At 40.4% G+C, this 13,326-nt stretch overlaps 1 protein-coding gene across 2 annotated transcripts in view; it reads left to right on the top strand.

The window, feature by feature from the left end:
• MAP4K5 (mitogen-activated protein kinase kinase kinase kinase 5) overlaps positions 1–13,326 on the top strand; it is a 67,812-nt gene that overhangs the window by 38,658 nt on the left and 15,828 nt on the right. Inside the window, exons 9-21 of one of the 2 annotated variants that reach the window (XM_061354605.1) lie at positions 1,376–1,448; positions 2,352–2,483; positions 3,055–3,117; positions 4,383–4,464; positions 5,096–5,212; positions 5,560–5,638; positions 6,903–6,961; positions 7,843–7,904; positions 10,562–10,606; positions 11,344–11,386; positions 11,842–12,052; positions 12,335–12,432; positions 12,532–12,573. In XM_061354605.1, the coding sequence (XP_061210589.1) occupies positions 1,376–1,448; positions 2,352–2,483; positions 3,055–3,117; positions 4,383–4,464; positions 5,096–5,212; positions 5,560–5,638; positions 6,903–6,961; positions 7,843–7,904; positions 10,562–10,606; positions 11,344–11,386; positions 11,842–12,052; positions 12,335–12,432; positions 12,532–12,573 (1,106 nt within the window). The remainder of the gene's footprint in view (positions 1–1,375; positions 1,449–2,351; positions 2,484–3,054; positions 3,118–4,382; positions 4,465–5,095; positions 5,213–5,559; positions 5,639–6,902; positions 6,962–7,842; positions 7,905–10,561; positions 10,607–11,343; positions 11,387–11,841; positions 12,053–12,334; positions 12,433–12,531; positions 12,574–13,326) is intronic. The other variant, XM_061354606.1, reaches the window with a different exon arrangement.

The following is a 13,326-nucleotide window of genomic DNA, read 5'->3' as shown; positions in this document are numbered from 1 at the left end:
GAATTTGCCAGGTTGGGGTTACCTGGTTATCCACATTTGTTCCTCGCTAGAATGACAGTTCTCCCTCAGAGCCTCCAAGGTTCCACTGTGTAGGACGACGTCTTCTGAGCCTGGCAACCTTTGGAAAAGTGTGGGGTCTGATCCTGGCTATGCCTTCTGCCCAGTGTATGGCATTGGGCGTTTGCACGCAGGTGAAGAGGAAACTCTTCGCCTTTGCAAGCACTCTGAAGTCTACGGATGAAAACTCAGAAAAGATCTGTATTACTGGCTTCCTCCAGTGATACTCTGCAGTTAGTTGAGTACAAACAGGCTGAATCTCATAGAATTATAGAATGGTTTGGGTTGGAAGATCATGCAGTTCCAGCCCTGCTGCCACAGGCAGGGACACCTTCCACTAGATGAGGTTGCTCAAAGCCCCTTCCAACCTGGCCTTGAACACTGCCAAGGATAGGGCAGCCACAACTTTAACCTGAGTGCACTGCCTTCAAAACCCATCTGCTTGTCTGATGGCTCACTTCACAGAAGCCTGCATGTAGTTAGGGCTCTGCAGGAAGTAGGGAGCAGACATTCTGGGGGAAGGAATGGGATACTCATCATCTCACTGTGTCTGGCATTGGAATCAGGACAGTTGTGCATTAGCTGCATCGCTGCTTTTCAGAAAAGCTGTGTGGTTCAAAACATTTACTCTGCTGTGGTGAGCCAGGAATGCAGTGCCAGGAAAGTATGGCTTTTGAAAGAAGGGGGCGGGGGGAACCACAGAAAACCCCAAGTAGTAAAAAAGTAAAACCTTGAAATGGATTAAGAAATCCCACTAACTTGGGTTGTGCACTGATACCTTCCTTATGCCTGCTAAGCTAGTTAGGTTTGCCCAGAATTATCTTCCAGCTATTGTACTACAAATGCAATCAAAGCAAAAAGGACTTAAATGTTTTTGGCTCTGCAAGACCACCTGATTATCTGCAGTTCTGAGAGCAAGGGATTATTGTCCCCTAGACATGTCTCCAGAAATAAGAACAGATGTCCCCCTGCTGTTCCATAAGTACACAGAAATAGTACCATTTCCAAAGCATGATGCTATTTTTCCTCTTCGATATTAAATTGAATTGTTCACTAAATTTTGTGAGGTTGATTGGTTTCTGTATTGTGAGATGGAAAAACATCTAGCAGCAGAACAGGATCACAAGTGAGCTGTATGTGGAAACCAAACTTTTCAATTTAAATCATGTCAGTGAAAAAAATAACTGATCTCATTGTTTAACTATTGAAGCTTAAAGAATTTTTGATTTGGATGAAAAACATGATTGTTCTTTCTTCCTAGAGTAGAATTGGGATCTTACAGTGAGATTTCTAAGTCTATAATCATTTTCTTTTCCAGCTGACTTTGGTGTAGCAGCAAAAATAACAGCCACCATTGCAAAGAGGAAATCATTTATTGGTACCCCTTACTGGTAATAAACTACTTTGATTGCTATGATTGTATGCAAAGCTGAGTCTGTACTTACACCAAGAATTCTAAAATATGCACAGTGAAGTTTACACACATTTTTAAATATATTTATAGCAATTGCATAAATTTCCTTTTTTCCAAGTAAAATGCCCAAAGGGTAAAAATCTGTGAAGCACTGATTAGAGCTGTTTGATGCTGTGCACAAGCTACGTGATATTTCAGGCAGAATGGCTGTTTCTCACACGTTTCTTAATGCAGAACAGTCTCCCCTTTGGATACCGAATGGTTATTCAGTTTCTCAGTAACTTCTTACACTTTTAGTGAATAAACTAAACAATGTATTTTTTTTTTATTTCTGTGCATAAGGATTGTGAAGAAAAACAGATTTTAAACTATCTTTTATAATCATCTCTAGTGATTAATGTCTGTACAAGACAGCGCTTAATATGCAAATACATCATTTTAAATCTTGAGCTGGATTATATATGCAAATTTAAGCTATTGGTTTCTGGCATCACTGTGATTCAGTTAAGATGCCTAGGACGGTATTTTTGGTATAGACTTGAACATGCATGTACAGCTTAATCCAGACAATGGCTTTTAATTGTTTGATGCCCTCCTTATCCTGTTGGCAAAGGAGGACTGAGGGCAGGAAGATTATCTGCTCATTAAAGCGTTTCACCAGGAATTATGAGACTGGTTCTATTCCTAGAGTTGCTGTCCAGCCAATGACCTGAAGCAAAACACATCACCTCCGTGTGCTTCTCCACTCCCCTAATGCTGAGTGAGGGGAGGGGATGTCAGGCTTTTCCCAGATTTATACTCTTTGTGGGGTATGTGACAGTGCTTTGTGCCTCCTGCATGCAGACTGTGCCCTTGGTGAATGATGCCTTTGCTTTTAAAGGATGGCCCCAGAAGTTGCAGCAGTGGAAAAGAATGGTGGATACAACCAGCTCTGCGATATCTGGGCAGTTGGCATAACGGCGATTGAACTTGCAGAGCTTCAGCCGCCCATGTTTGATCTTCACCCGATGAGGTCTGCTGGCTGAGGAGCTTGCTCATCTCCAGGATCCTCTTCAGTCCCAGCTGGGACTATTAAAATATAGTGTAACCATCTCTGTAGCTCAAACCTAGAAACTAATGCTAGGATTCCTTCATCAAGCATTTACTTCCTCTGTGGGCTGTGTCTGTCTTTCAGGCATTAATCTAAAGCTAAAGACTTACATTTAGAATTAAAATTATAACCAAAATTTTTAGGTGTAAAAAAAAACAACAAACAAACCAAACCCCAGCCCCCCCCAAAAAAAAACCCACAACCAAAAAAACCCCAAACAAACAAAAAAAACCACTTTGTAGTTATATCATCAATCTGATTAAGAGCTATCTAGTGATAGCAAATCACTAGAGAAGCTGTAGCCTTATGTTTAACAGGATTATGCATGGTGCTAAAAAGATTTTATTTAATGATAAATAATTCATTAGCTTTACTGTGTCTGTCTTCTATAATCCAGTTTCACCAGTACGGTTTTTACTCTAAAGTATTCATTTAAAGTGTTTGGCAATTGGAATGAAATTAATTTTTTACCATAACATTATTCCTCCTTTAGGGCTTTGTTTTTAATGTCGAAAAGTAATTTTCAACCACCAAAACTAAAGGAAAAAGCAAAATGGTAAGTTAAACCCTTTCCTTTGTTCAAGATTTTGTACATAATGTGAAAAAACTTTGTCATTATTGAAAAAGGGAGGCAGTGAAAAATAGTGTGTGCTAGTTTTAAACTCTGTTACCTGAGAGCTGGTTTCACAGGAAGTTTCACTGAGCAACAATTAGGTGTTGTTTATAGGTGTTTGAAAGCAAACAGGAGGTTAAGTTCCAGCAACAGACATTTTATGCCACTTCAGAAAACCAGCAGTATGGGGCAGGACAGCCCTACCTATGTAACTGATCCCTGCCCAGTGATCCAGAAAGAAATGAAATCTTGTTTCTTCAGTCCTCCTTGTATGTTCTAGAAAGAAAAATTATTTTTATCCTTGTATCCAGGCATTTGCTGCTGTCAGTAGCTAAGCAGTTGTTTAATCCTTTCATGGTTTCTTTAACCTGTGATGCCTTCACAGTGCCTGCAGGATTTTGTACCACACATACATTTTATTTACGAGACTCAGAACAATTCTGGTATGCAGGATTTTTTGCTCATGATGCTGCGGTACAATCTTTTTACCTTGAGGTGTTTGGACGGGCAGATAGGTACTAAAGGGAGGGAGAAAACTCTCCTAAGAGCATGTTTCCTGGGTTGAAATTGCTTGGTGTAACTCCAGCCAATGTGCTTTACTCTCAGATGCTAAGGCTGGAAGAGGAAATGTAACGTGATTTGAAACCAGACAGACTTGCGCTAATACTGTTCTCAGAGAGGCACATTAACAGAAAATCAATTGCGAAAGAAAAGCTTGAAAAAGTTAGGTCCACTCATAACATCAAGTCATAATTCAGATCTAAAAAGAAGGGACATGACAGTCTCCTAAGTTCTGGAAATAGCAGTACAGCATTTTGAAGAGTAAGTTGAGTCTCTGCCTGGAACTTGGTATTTCATTTTCCTACCTGTAGCCAAGAACAGTGAAATTTGTAGACTAGGTTTACTGCGTACATAAATCACAATTCTCATTTCTGATCTCTAGTCTGTAGTAATTGGAACTGGAAAAAGTTGAAATAGCAGCATATGTGTTTGGTTTATTTTCTGTACCAAAACCTTTTCTGTGCAAGTTTCAAGAATCGAATGGTTTTTTCCCTGTTTTGTTACCTTGGGAATGTAATTATTCAAACCTGAGATGAAGTACCTGGACAACATTCAAATTTAGCACACCCTTTTGTAATCTGTTGAGTGTGCTAAAATCAAAACTATCTTCTTGAGAAATAAAACATAAAACCTCATTTTTCTTTAAGGTCATCAACATTCCATAATTTTGTCAAGATAGCACTTACAAAAAATCCAAAGAAGAGACCGACAGCAGACAGACTTCTTTCTGTAAGTGTCTTGGAACATTTAGTGACATCAGTAAGAGATCTCTTGCTTCAAAGTGAGCCACAGATCAAAAGGAAACCCAACTGGAACAATTTTCTTTCTTCGATCTTACAACATGGGTGGTGAAGTCCAAAGGAAGGAGATACTAGTCAGCTAGCTGTAGGAAGTAGGAAGATTTTGTTCATTATCAGTATTTTTATACAATTTTTTAGGGAAAGTTACAGAAATTTGCTTAGGGTTCTGTAGTCAGCCTTTCTACAAGTGGGTGTCTCTGCCTCTTAGGTACAGCTACATAGACATTGACCCTTCCTGTTACCCAGTCAGAGAATGAATGTATTTAGCAGTTCTTCATGTATCTATTTCTGTCTTCCTAAACTCAACTGAAATACTCATGGAAAAAATAAAGTTAAGGTGCAATTGTTTGTCTCAGAGTTTAATTTCCAGTATATAAGTGGCCAAAAGTGTGGCATTTCCATGCTTATGGAGAGGTTTGAAACCCTAGCCATTGAGGAGTTGCTAAAGAAATACTCAAGCCCCAAGAAAGCAGACAAAATTCAGTATCATTACTGGATGTTTATTAATAAAAGCTACATACCAGTTGCGTATTATAACTTGTCCTTTTCTGCGGTTTCAGCATAGCTTTGTAGGGCAGCCTGGTCTTTCAAGATCTTTAGCAGTTGAGCTGTTGGACAAAGTTAATAACCCTGACAACCATACACACTACAGTGAAGCTGATGATGATGATTTTGAGGTGAGTGAAATAATCTTTTATTTTTTATCTGTAGGTAAAACTATGGTTTAAATACCCTGCTTTGCTTTGGGAATGTAAGATTGCAGCTTGACAGGGGCGCAGCCGCAACAGTTTGAGAGCTCCATTTTTAGAGTTACCATGCAGGAGAAGCAAGGGCATATTGCTACAGCACTTGTCATGCTTATGCTGTGGGTGTATAGAAAGATCATGTGCAGGGCTAAGACGAAGGTGGTGCATGTTACAGTGCGTGACTGCAACAGCTTTCCTCTTGTTAGTTTGATTGTTAATTAAGAACCAACAGAAAGCCATGCAACTTTTCTCAGCTTTTCCATTTCTAACCCTTGCAGCCTCATTCCGTCATCCGCCATACAATTCGTTCTACGAACAGGAACATTAGAGCAGAAAGAACAGCATCAGAGATAAACTGTAAGTTCTTGACGGGCTTTACCCATTTTGTTTTGCTAGTTTGCTTCTACCAATGAAGGATGTCGGTGTCATTCTTGTGTTGTGTACTCTGGAAAGTCTCTTCTATGGCTGGAACTTTGGAGGAACAAAACCAGAAGAAACAGCACATACACGTCAATCTTCAATAATATTTGTCTGAAACCAGAATTCATTACATCTCATTGCTGCATTGTAATGTTATGTGGAAACTTTGCATGACCAGCAGAGTGTTTCAGCTCTATGATCTCTTGTCAGACCATGCAGCCTTACTTAAAGGAGCAAAACCACTAATAACGTGCAGACATAAAAAAATGAGAGTGAGTTGATAATTAGGAGGACATATTTCCTTGTGTACATTGGGTGTCATGATGTAATGAGAAAATACAGGAAAACATAGCATTTTGTGTTTCCACATTGTTGTTTGTCTGCACAATGGCTAAACAGAAGGAGGGCAGGTTTAGATCAGATAACTAGGAAAAGATTCTTCACTATGTGAGTGGCGAGACACTGGAAGAGGTTGCCCAGAGAAGCTGTGGCTGCCCCATCCCTGGACATGTTCAGGTTGGAGAAACCTTTGAGCAACCTGGTCTAGTGGAAGATGTCCCTACCATTGGCAAACGGGTGGAACTGGGTGATCTTTTAAGCTCCTTTCCAACCCAAACCATTCTAAGATTGTTTCAAGTTCATAAGTGAAATCTTTCCTTAACCCTGATGGAGCCCTTGTGGTTGCAATAGCTGTCCTGACCAGGGTGCATGTTAATAGAATGCATTTTCTTTTAATAAGACCTTTTTTTTTTAATAACAAAATACTACTCAGTTGTATCGAAGTTGACATTTTGAGGGTAGGAATGATCCTTTTCCAGGTTTGGACAAATGTTTTTTGTAATGTCAATGCTGCCTGCTCCTTTGCATCACGTACATCACACTTTTAAGAAGCTTGCTGTTAAAAAGTCTCACATTCATTAAAAGTAGCATGTGGTAAACATACTTAGGTTCTGGTGTGCTTTCACATAATGACTTGGTATTTACTTTTGGTCTGTTTCTTGTGGGTTTCATATTTGCAAATTTAAGCATTTAGACAATAAGGCTGATACTTAAGTGACGGTCACATTTTATAGGCAAATTAAGCGTTGTGTACATAATATTTAGATCTGTTATAACATGCATTTCACAGTAGTAAGCATAGAAAGAGCATTGGTATAATTAATGTTGTGTCCATTAAATTTGAAAATGCAATGTTTTGTAGTTGATAAGCTGCAGTTTGAGCCCCCTCTACGGAAAGAAACAGAAGCTCGGGATGAAATGGTAAGGGCAGATTTGGTTTTTTCTTCATTTATTAAGATCATAGTATCTTTGTTGTTTTGTGGCTCTACTCATAGTAATATGTGTCTGAAATACAAAGTCATGAGAAGACCACTCTTGGTCCCCAGACAGTTTTTAAGAAAATGAATTGCCCTCCGTGCTTTTATGGTTATGCTTAAATGAGAAAACCAATGTGTGCCAATTAATTTGATTATGTGGAGAGGCTGTTCTGCATTTGAGACCCTGATCTTCCTGTCATCAGAGTTTATTTGCTGCTTGTTTCTTGGAAGGCCACCAGATCACATGCATCCAGTTCTGCCCCCTGTGAGCTGCTGCTGTTTGTTCCAGCCCTCAGCAGTTTACTGTAGATCAGTTAATTAACGTTCTTTGGGATTACTGTGTGCCTGTGTACACAAGGCTCCATTTTTCAATAAGTGTTGTCAACAGCAACAGCTGCCATTAATTTGGATTTGGAGACATTAGTGCTCAGCACTCCAGAAAAATCCCATTCCTGTTTTTCACAGCTGTATTCCAGTTCACCAGGTAGGTGATGTTGATGGCTGCAGTATGTTCTCTTGCTGGAACAGTGTCTTGGAGCTGCCTTGACTGGAAAATCCTTACTGAGTTTTCACCATAAGTTTTTGCTTTTGTGTTACTTATTGCTACTTGATACCGGTATTACATCATTTCCAAGTGCTGCTTTTAAATCTGAGTCTAAGAAGATGGTAGCTTTTCAATAGTTGCTTTATAATTAGTTTGTAAAATATCAGTTCACTTTGGAATTTTATTTTGCTACTTATGGGTCATTCTGCAGGGCTCTTCATGTGCTGTGGTAAAGTACTTCATTTTGACAAGGGAAAAAATGACAATTTGTTCATCTTCAGGTTGTGGCAGCTGGCACCGACTTCGCTTCACATTGGAATCCTTTTGTTGATGGAAGCAGCAAGTAAGTACAGTTTAAAAGCACCTTTTATTTCTGTGACTTAACATGAAAATGCACTCTGAAACAGAAATGGAGCTATGGTGGAAAGATCAAGCCTTAAGCCCTAAGCCACTTAAATATTCATAAAGTCAAAGGAAATTTTACCCAGTATGCAGTCCTTCTGCAGTTGGTTCATCATTCTCTTGGGCAATGAGTTTTAATCTCTTTTAGCCACAAACAGTAGTTTGTTTAAAGTTCGTTGTAGCCCTCCACAATTCTAGATGGAAAGTGAAGTATAAATGTATGGCCCGCACACTGAAATAATACAGCCAAAGACATTTTTCTTAAGCAGAGCTGGTAACCTTGCAAGGGCTGAGTTCAGGATCCTGCGCTGGCCTTGCGCTTCTGAGCTGCAGCTGCAGTTGTGACATCCTGTGGCAAAACACATTTGCAGCCCTGAAGCTGGGTCCTTGCAGGAAAATGAAGGAGAAACCAGTTCAAGTTTGGTGGCATGACTGCTCCTGCTGTGGGGTCTGACAGGTGTACTCTATAATACAGTCATACAGTGTTCTGGGGTGAAATGTTTTAGGTAAACATATGCTATAACTGCTTTCCCCTGGGATAAAGCAGGCCTGAAGTAAGGAAGCACATCTCTGTCCAAGTTAGGACTGAAATTATTAAGTATGTGGCTTTCTTTTGCTTTAAAATACTGGATTCTGCCTTTAAAGGCAATTTTTGAATTCACAGTGAAGAATATGAAAGTTCAGTAATACTGACTGATGCACATATGTAGGGAAAGACTATTTCAGTTGAAATAATTGCTGTTTCCTATCTTTATTTGGAACTGAGTAGCAGACAGTAAATTTCTTTGGCTTTTTGCAGATACAGGCTTGCATAAGTTGTCAGCTGATATTACAGCCCCCTGGAAAGCTGTCCGTGTCACAGAGATTGCCAGTGTTTGGGTCTTTTTAAGTCCAGCCTGGGGTTTTTGTTCTCACTCTCACTGTAGTAAAAGTTTGGAGTAGCATTCTACGCCCTTTCTCCCTCTCCAGTAATGACAGCGACTGCTTTCCTTCCTCTCTTGGTTTGTTTGTGTGACCCTGATGAGCTGCAGATTAAAAGCCTGTCTCGTGAATGCTGGCTTTTGTGAAGACAGCTGGAATCTGTGGGGCCGAGGAGCAGGGAGGCAGGGAAGTGCCTCCCAGCAACTTGACTTACTGATCTGATTCTGTTTCTGTGATGTTATTAAAATTGTCTGTAACAGGCTGTATTAAAAGCAGAATGAATGTGGCCATAGCAAATGTGCCTAGTAGATAGATACAGATTTAGTATTTGAAAGCAGGAGAGGCATAAAGTTTCTGGATGGTGAATCTGTGCTGCTTGCTTGGAAACTGCTTCCAGTTTGAAAACATAAACAGGAAATGCATAGCTCCTCTGTCCCAGCAATTCTGAGTAATACCAGGGATGCACAGAGAGGATGTGTGCTGGGAGGGTCCCTGCTTTTCATGTCCTTTATCAGAATGAATGGTGATCAATATCTCTGGAATTACTGGTCTGGAATGGGGGGTAGCAGCAGGTCTACTTGATGGTATTCTCATTGTAGCATTTTAAAAATACTTTTTAATACATTTTTTTTGTATTCTGGAGGTGGTTTTATGGATGGTTGGTTTTTTTCTCCTTTAAAATTTTTGATAGTTCCTGTTGGCAACCGTCTGCTGCTTTCCCTGCAGAAGTAACCTGCAGGGAAATTTTACATTAATCCAAGTTTGGCTGGGTTCATTTTTGTATAATACGCTTTTGTTTTCCTGCTCGTTACCCCTGTGGTCATCCCTCAGTGGGTGATGTGGTGCATTGCAGAGCATGGAAGGATGTGTGAGTTGGCAGGTGTGGGGGTGTCTGCTCTGCATGCAGGGACTTGGACTGCACCAGGCAGCTGCAGCATGCACCAGCCTGTCCCTGGCCAAACACTGAGACAGCCAGCTTCTGAACTGGCTCTTCCACCTCACCATTCCTAAAAGCAGAAGCTCAGACTTAACAACATCACAGCAACATGCTAAGGAATTCTTTTTATTTGGTTTAGATTTCTGGTTTCAATTTTTTTATTTATTTATTTTTTATTTAATGCAGTTTTTTATTTTTAAGGCAGAGCTTGAAAATTGTCATTTTGCAAAATCTTACCAGTTTCTGTTTGTTTCAGGAGTACCTTGTAGTGCTGCTTTGATCTTCTAGTCACAATTTCTTTTTTGACCCTGAGGTAGCTTTGAAACAAAAATTCCTGCTGTAATGGGAAACACTAACGGAGGAAACTTCCCTTTGTAAAGGCTTTTCCCCATTTGTCTCCCAGTAACATCCTCTGTTCTCCTATTTTTTTCTTCTGTTTTCCTGTTTCTCTCATCTTGTACTGCTATTAGGCATTTCAACAGTATTTAAAATACCAGGTAGGGAAGTGAAAGATGAGTTGATGGTACCTGATATGGAAGAGAGCTTCTGTGATAACTGGGGGGTGAGGGGAAGGAAATACTAAATGAGAAAGAGCTCAATGCAGTGAATAAGAGAGAAGTACTTTGTTTTGAAAAGGGATGGGAGATGTTTGTTATGAAACTAAATGACATCACCGGTCAGTTTAGTTGCATGTGTCAACCTCAGGGCAGAGCTCTTAATTTTATAAACGTTTTACCTAGGGTACTGCTTACAAAATTTGGCGATGGGAGTGAAGATGTTGAAGAGTGAGTGGACCTCCTTCACGTACAATTGTGTTTACTCCATGTGGCTCTCGCTAAAACAGGCAGCGTTCTGGCAAAACCTCTTTCCTTAAAATGCTGCAGGCAGCTTTGCCGCTCATAAATAAATGAGGGCTGGTTGCACTCCAAGGTCTAACGCACGCTTGACTGTTCTGATGGTCAGCAGAATGTCTGCAAAGCAATGCTTTCTTCCCTTGCTCTCCTTCCTAAGGTTATCTTCGCGTGCATATGGAAGTGCCTAATGCTTTAAAGCAGATTTTATATTGATTAATCCATCGATCATGCGCCAGATCCAGTAGTGACAGGACGTGCAGGTATTCCTGCAGAGCTCTGGTGGGGTATGTGCGGCTCCTCTGCTGCCCAGATGTTTGTCTGATCCAGAGTGAAAGCTGCAAACTGTACCAGACTAGCCCTGAACATAAATTTATTTGCTAGTTTCAAATACCCTCCACCACAGAACGCTCTATAACATTGGCGTTTATGAAAGAACGTGAGTTAAAAACCCAGCACTTCTAACAAGATTAACATGCTTTCCCCTCCCCCCACCCCAAACTTCTAGTTTGACCCTGTGATCCACCTATTCTATGCATCTAGATGCGTTCATGCAAAGCCTTGATCCATCTATCCTATGCATCTAGCTCGTCTTAAGAGTCTGTATTCTTAGGTAGTTCTGTTTATGTTGTTGGTTTAGCTAATACAACTACGAAACTTTTTCATTGTAGATCAACCCTAAAACGAGCAGGGCCACCTCCACTACCTCCTAAGGTAAGAGATGGTGGGGTTCATGAGTTTAGGAAGCAAATTCCACTTGTGCAGCCTCTGCAGTGCTTTGTCTGATGCTCTCAGTAGCTCATATATTCTGTTAAAAAACATTTGCTAGCAAACGTTGTGCAGCTTCATATTTATGTTGACTAGCAGTCTGTATCGCCTTGACCTCTGGGGGCTCCTGGCGTTGTACACTACCCTAGACAAAATGACTTGTAGGTATCTTCCCCCTAAGAGAGCATGCTGCATGGGATTTCCTCTTGTTCAGCATTCTGTCTGCTGCTGTGATTTTCCATGAGAGAAGGAATACCTCTTAAATTATCCTGCTGTTAAATGGCTCTTTTCAAAGGCTGACTTTTTTTTTTTTTAATGGTGAAGCAGTCTGACTTGAATTGTCTGAAGTTTATGCTTCCAGGTGCCATTTCCAGGTAATCTTCACCTCTGTTTTGTTACAGCCGAGAATAAACAGTTATCCTGAGGAGAACCTCCCAGATGATGACAAATGTCAGACAATAAAACGCTTCCCAGACTCACAGAACAGAGCCCCACCAGCTCACAGGAGACAGAGTATCCCTGTTTGTGGGCCTCAGGCTGATTCTTCCCCCATTGGTATGACCAGCAGCATCAGTAGCCCTGGATTACTCACAGCTAGATACAGCGACTTAGGTAAATGGATTACATTTCCTATAGGTAACTTGCATCCTGTAAAAGCAAATCAGTTCTGGAGTCAGCTATTTTTAGCAGATAATTTTTTTAACACAAGTTGATCACGAGGTGCAGCTTTCCTTTATACACGTGTGCTGGTACCTGAGATGCATATATAAATGTTTCAGAGTTCACTTCTCAACTCCTGCTAGATAAAGGGGAGAAGAGAGACCAGAGCAACAAAAATATTTTCTATTTCACTATGTTGAGCAAGCTACAAAGTGTGTCTGGGCTTCTTTTCAGGGAATGGGGGTGGCATGCTGAAACTCATAGAAGAAAATGCAGAAGGGTCTGGACAAATCCCTCAACTGCCACGTAAAAAAGAGAAAAGAGATTTCCCTGTAAGTTTTGTGACTCTCAGTCTGATTTCACTGTCATGTTAGCTAGCTAGTTTTATCAGTGTGGGGAAGGTATTTTATGATCTTTCTTTCTTCCCACAGAAGCCAGCAATCAATGGTTTACCACCGACACCGAAGGTGCTGGTAAGAAATCTCATTTGCAGTTGGAGTTATTGGAAGCCTGTTCTAATGGCATCTCTCTAGTGTCAGAAGGTTTATGCTAGAATAAACCACCAGCTCATCTGGCATGATTTTTTGCAACTCATAGCCAGTTAATTTTTGTGTACTGAACCCATGATTTTTGTTTCCTGTTCTTAAAAACTTCCTTCCACCATTCAGTGTGGATGTGAAGGGTTGGAGATTTCACTGGCTCTGAGTTATGATCTCAAGTAGTAGTCCCTGCTTAGTAAAGAGAAAGTGGGGGAGAGGTGGTAGTGGTGTGAGACAGTGTTATTACTTCTGGTTGTTTTCCCTTCATATGCTATTTGTAACCACTCAATATTCATACATACAATGATCTAGGTTGGAAAAGACCCTTAAGACTATCAAGTCCAACTGTTACTGTAACACTGCCAAGCCCACCACTGTGGTCCTAAGCACCACATCTCCATGTCTTTTAAATACCTCCAGGCTATATTGTTCTCACCCAGTGGTACTTAAAATTTTTCATCCCTCTTTGCATTTCTTAATGTGTACAAAGCTTATGAAAAGGTTTGTAAAGCTCATTTGTAGCCTTTGGGAAGATAAAAACGTTTTGCATCAAACCATATTAGAGTAAGCTTGTATCTGAAGAAAGAGAGCCACGGTGCATACAGGTGTGTACTTAGTGGCCAGGTGCCAGCAGATAAACACTTTATACTGTGAACTATTTCAGGTTTCAGTTTTGGTGTCTTTCAG

This window comes from Neopsephotus bourkii, unplaced genomic scaffold (genome assembly GCF_033783945.1).
Source record: "Neopsephotus bourkii isolate Nb327-2 ecotype Australia unplaced genomic scaffold, CSIRO-AGI_Nbou_v1 NB_740, whole genome shotgun sequence".
NCBI lineage: Eukaryota > Metazoa > Chordata > Aves > Psittaciformes > Psittacidae > Neopsephotus > Neopsephotus bourkii.
Note: the sequence above shows the minus strand (reverse complement) of the source record. Positions and strands in the feature narration are given on the sequence as shown.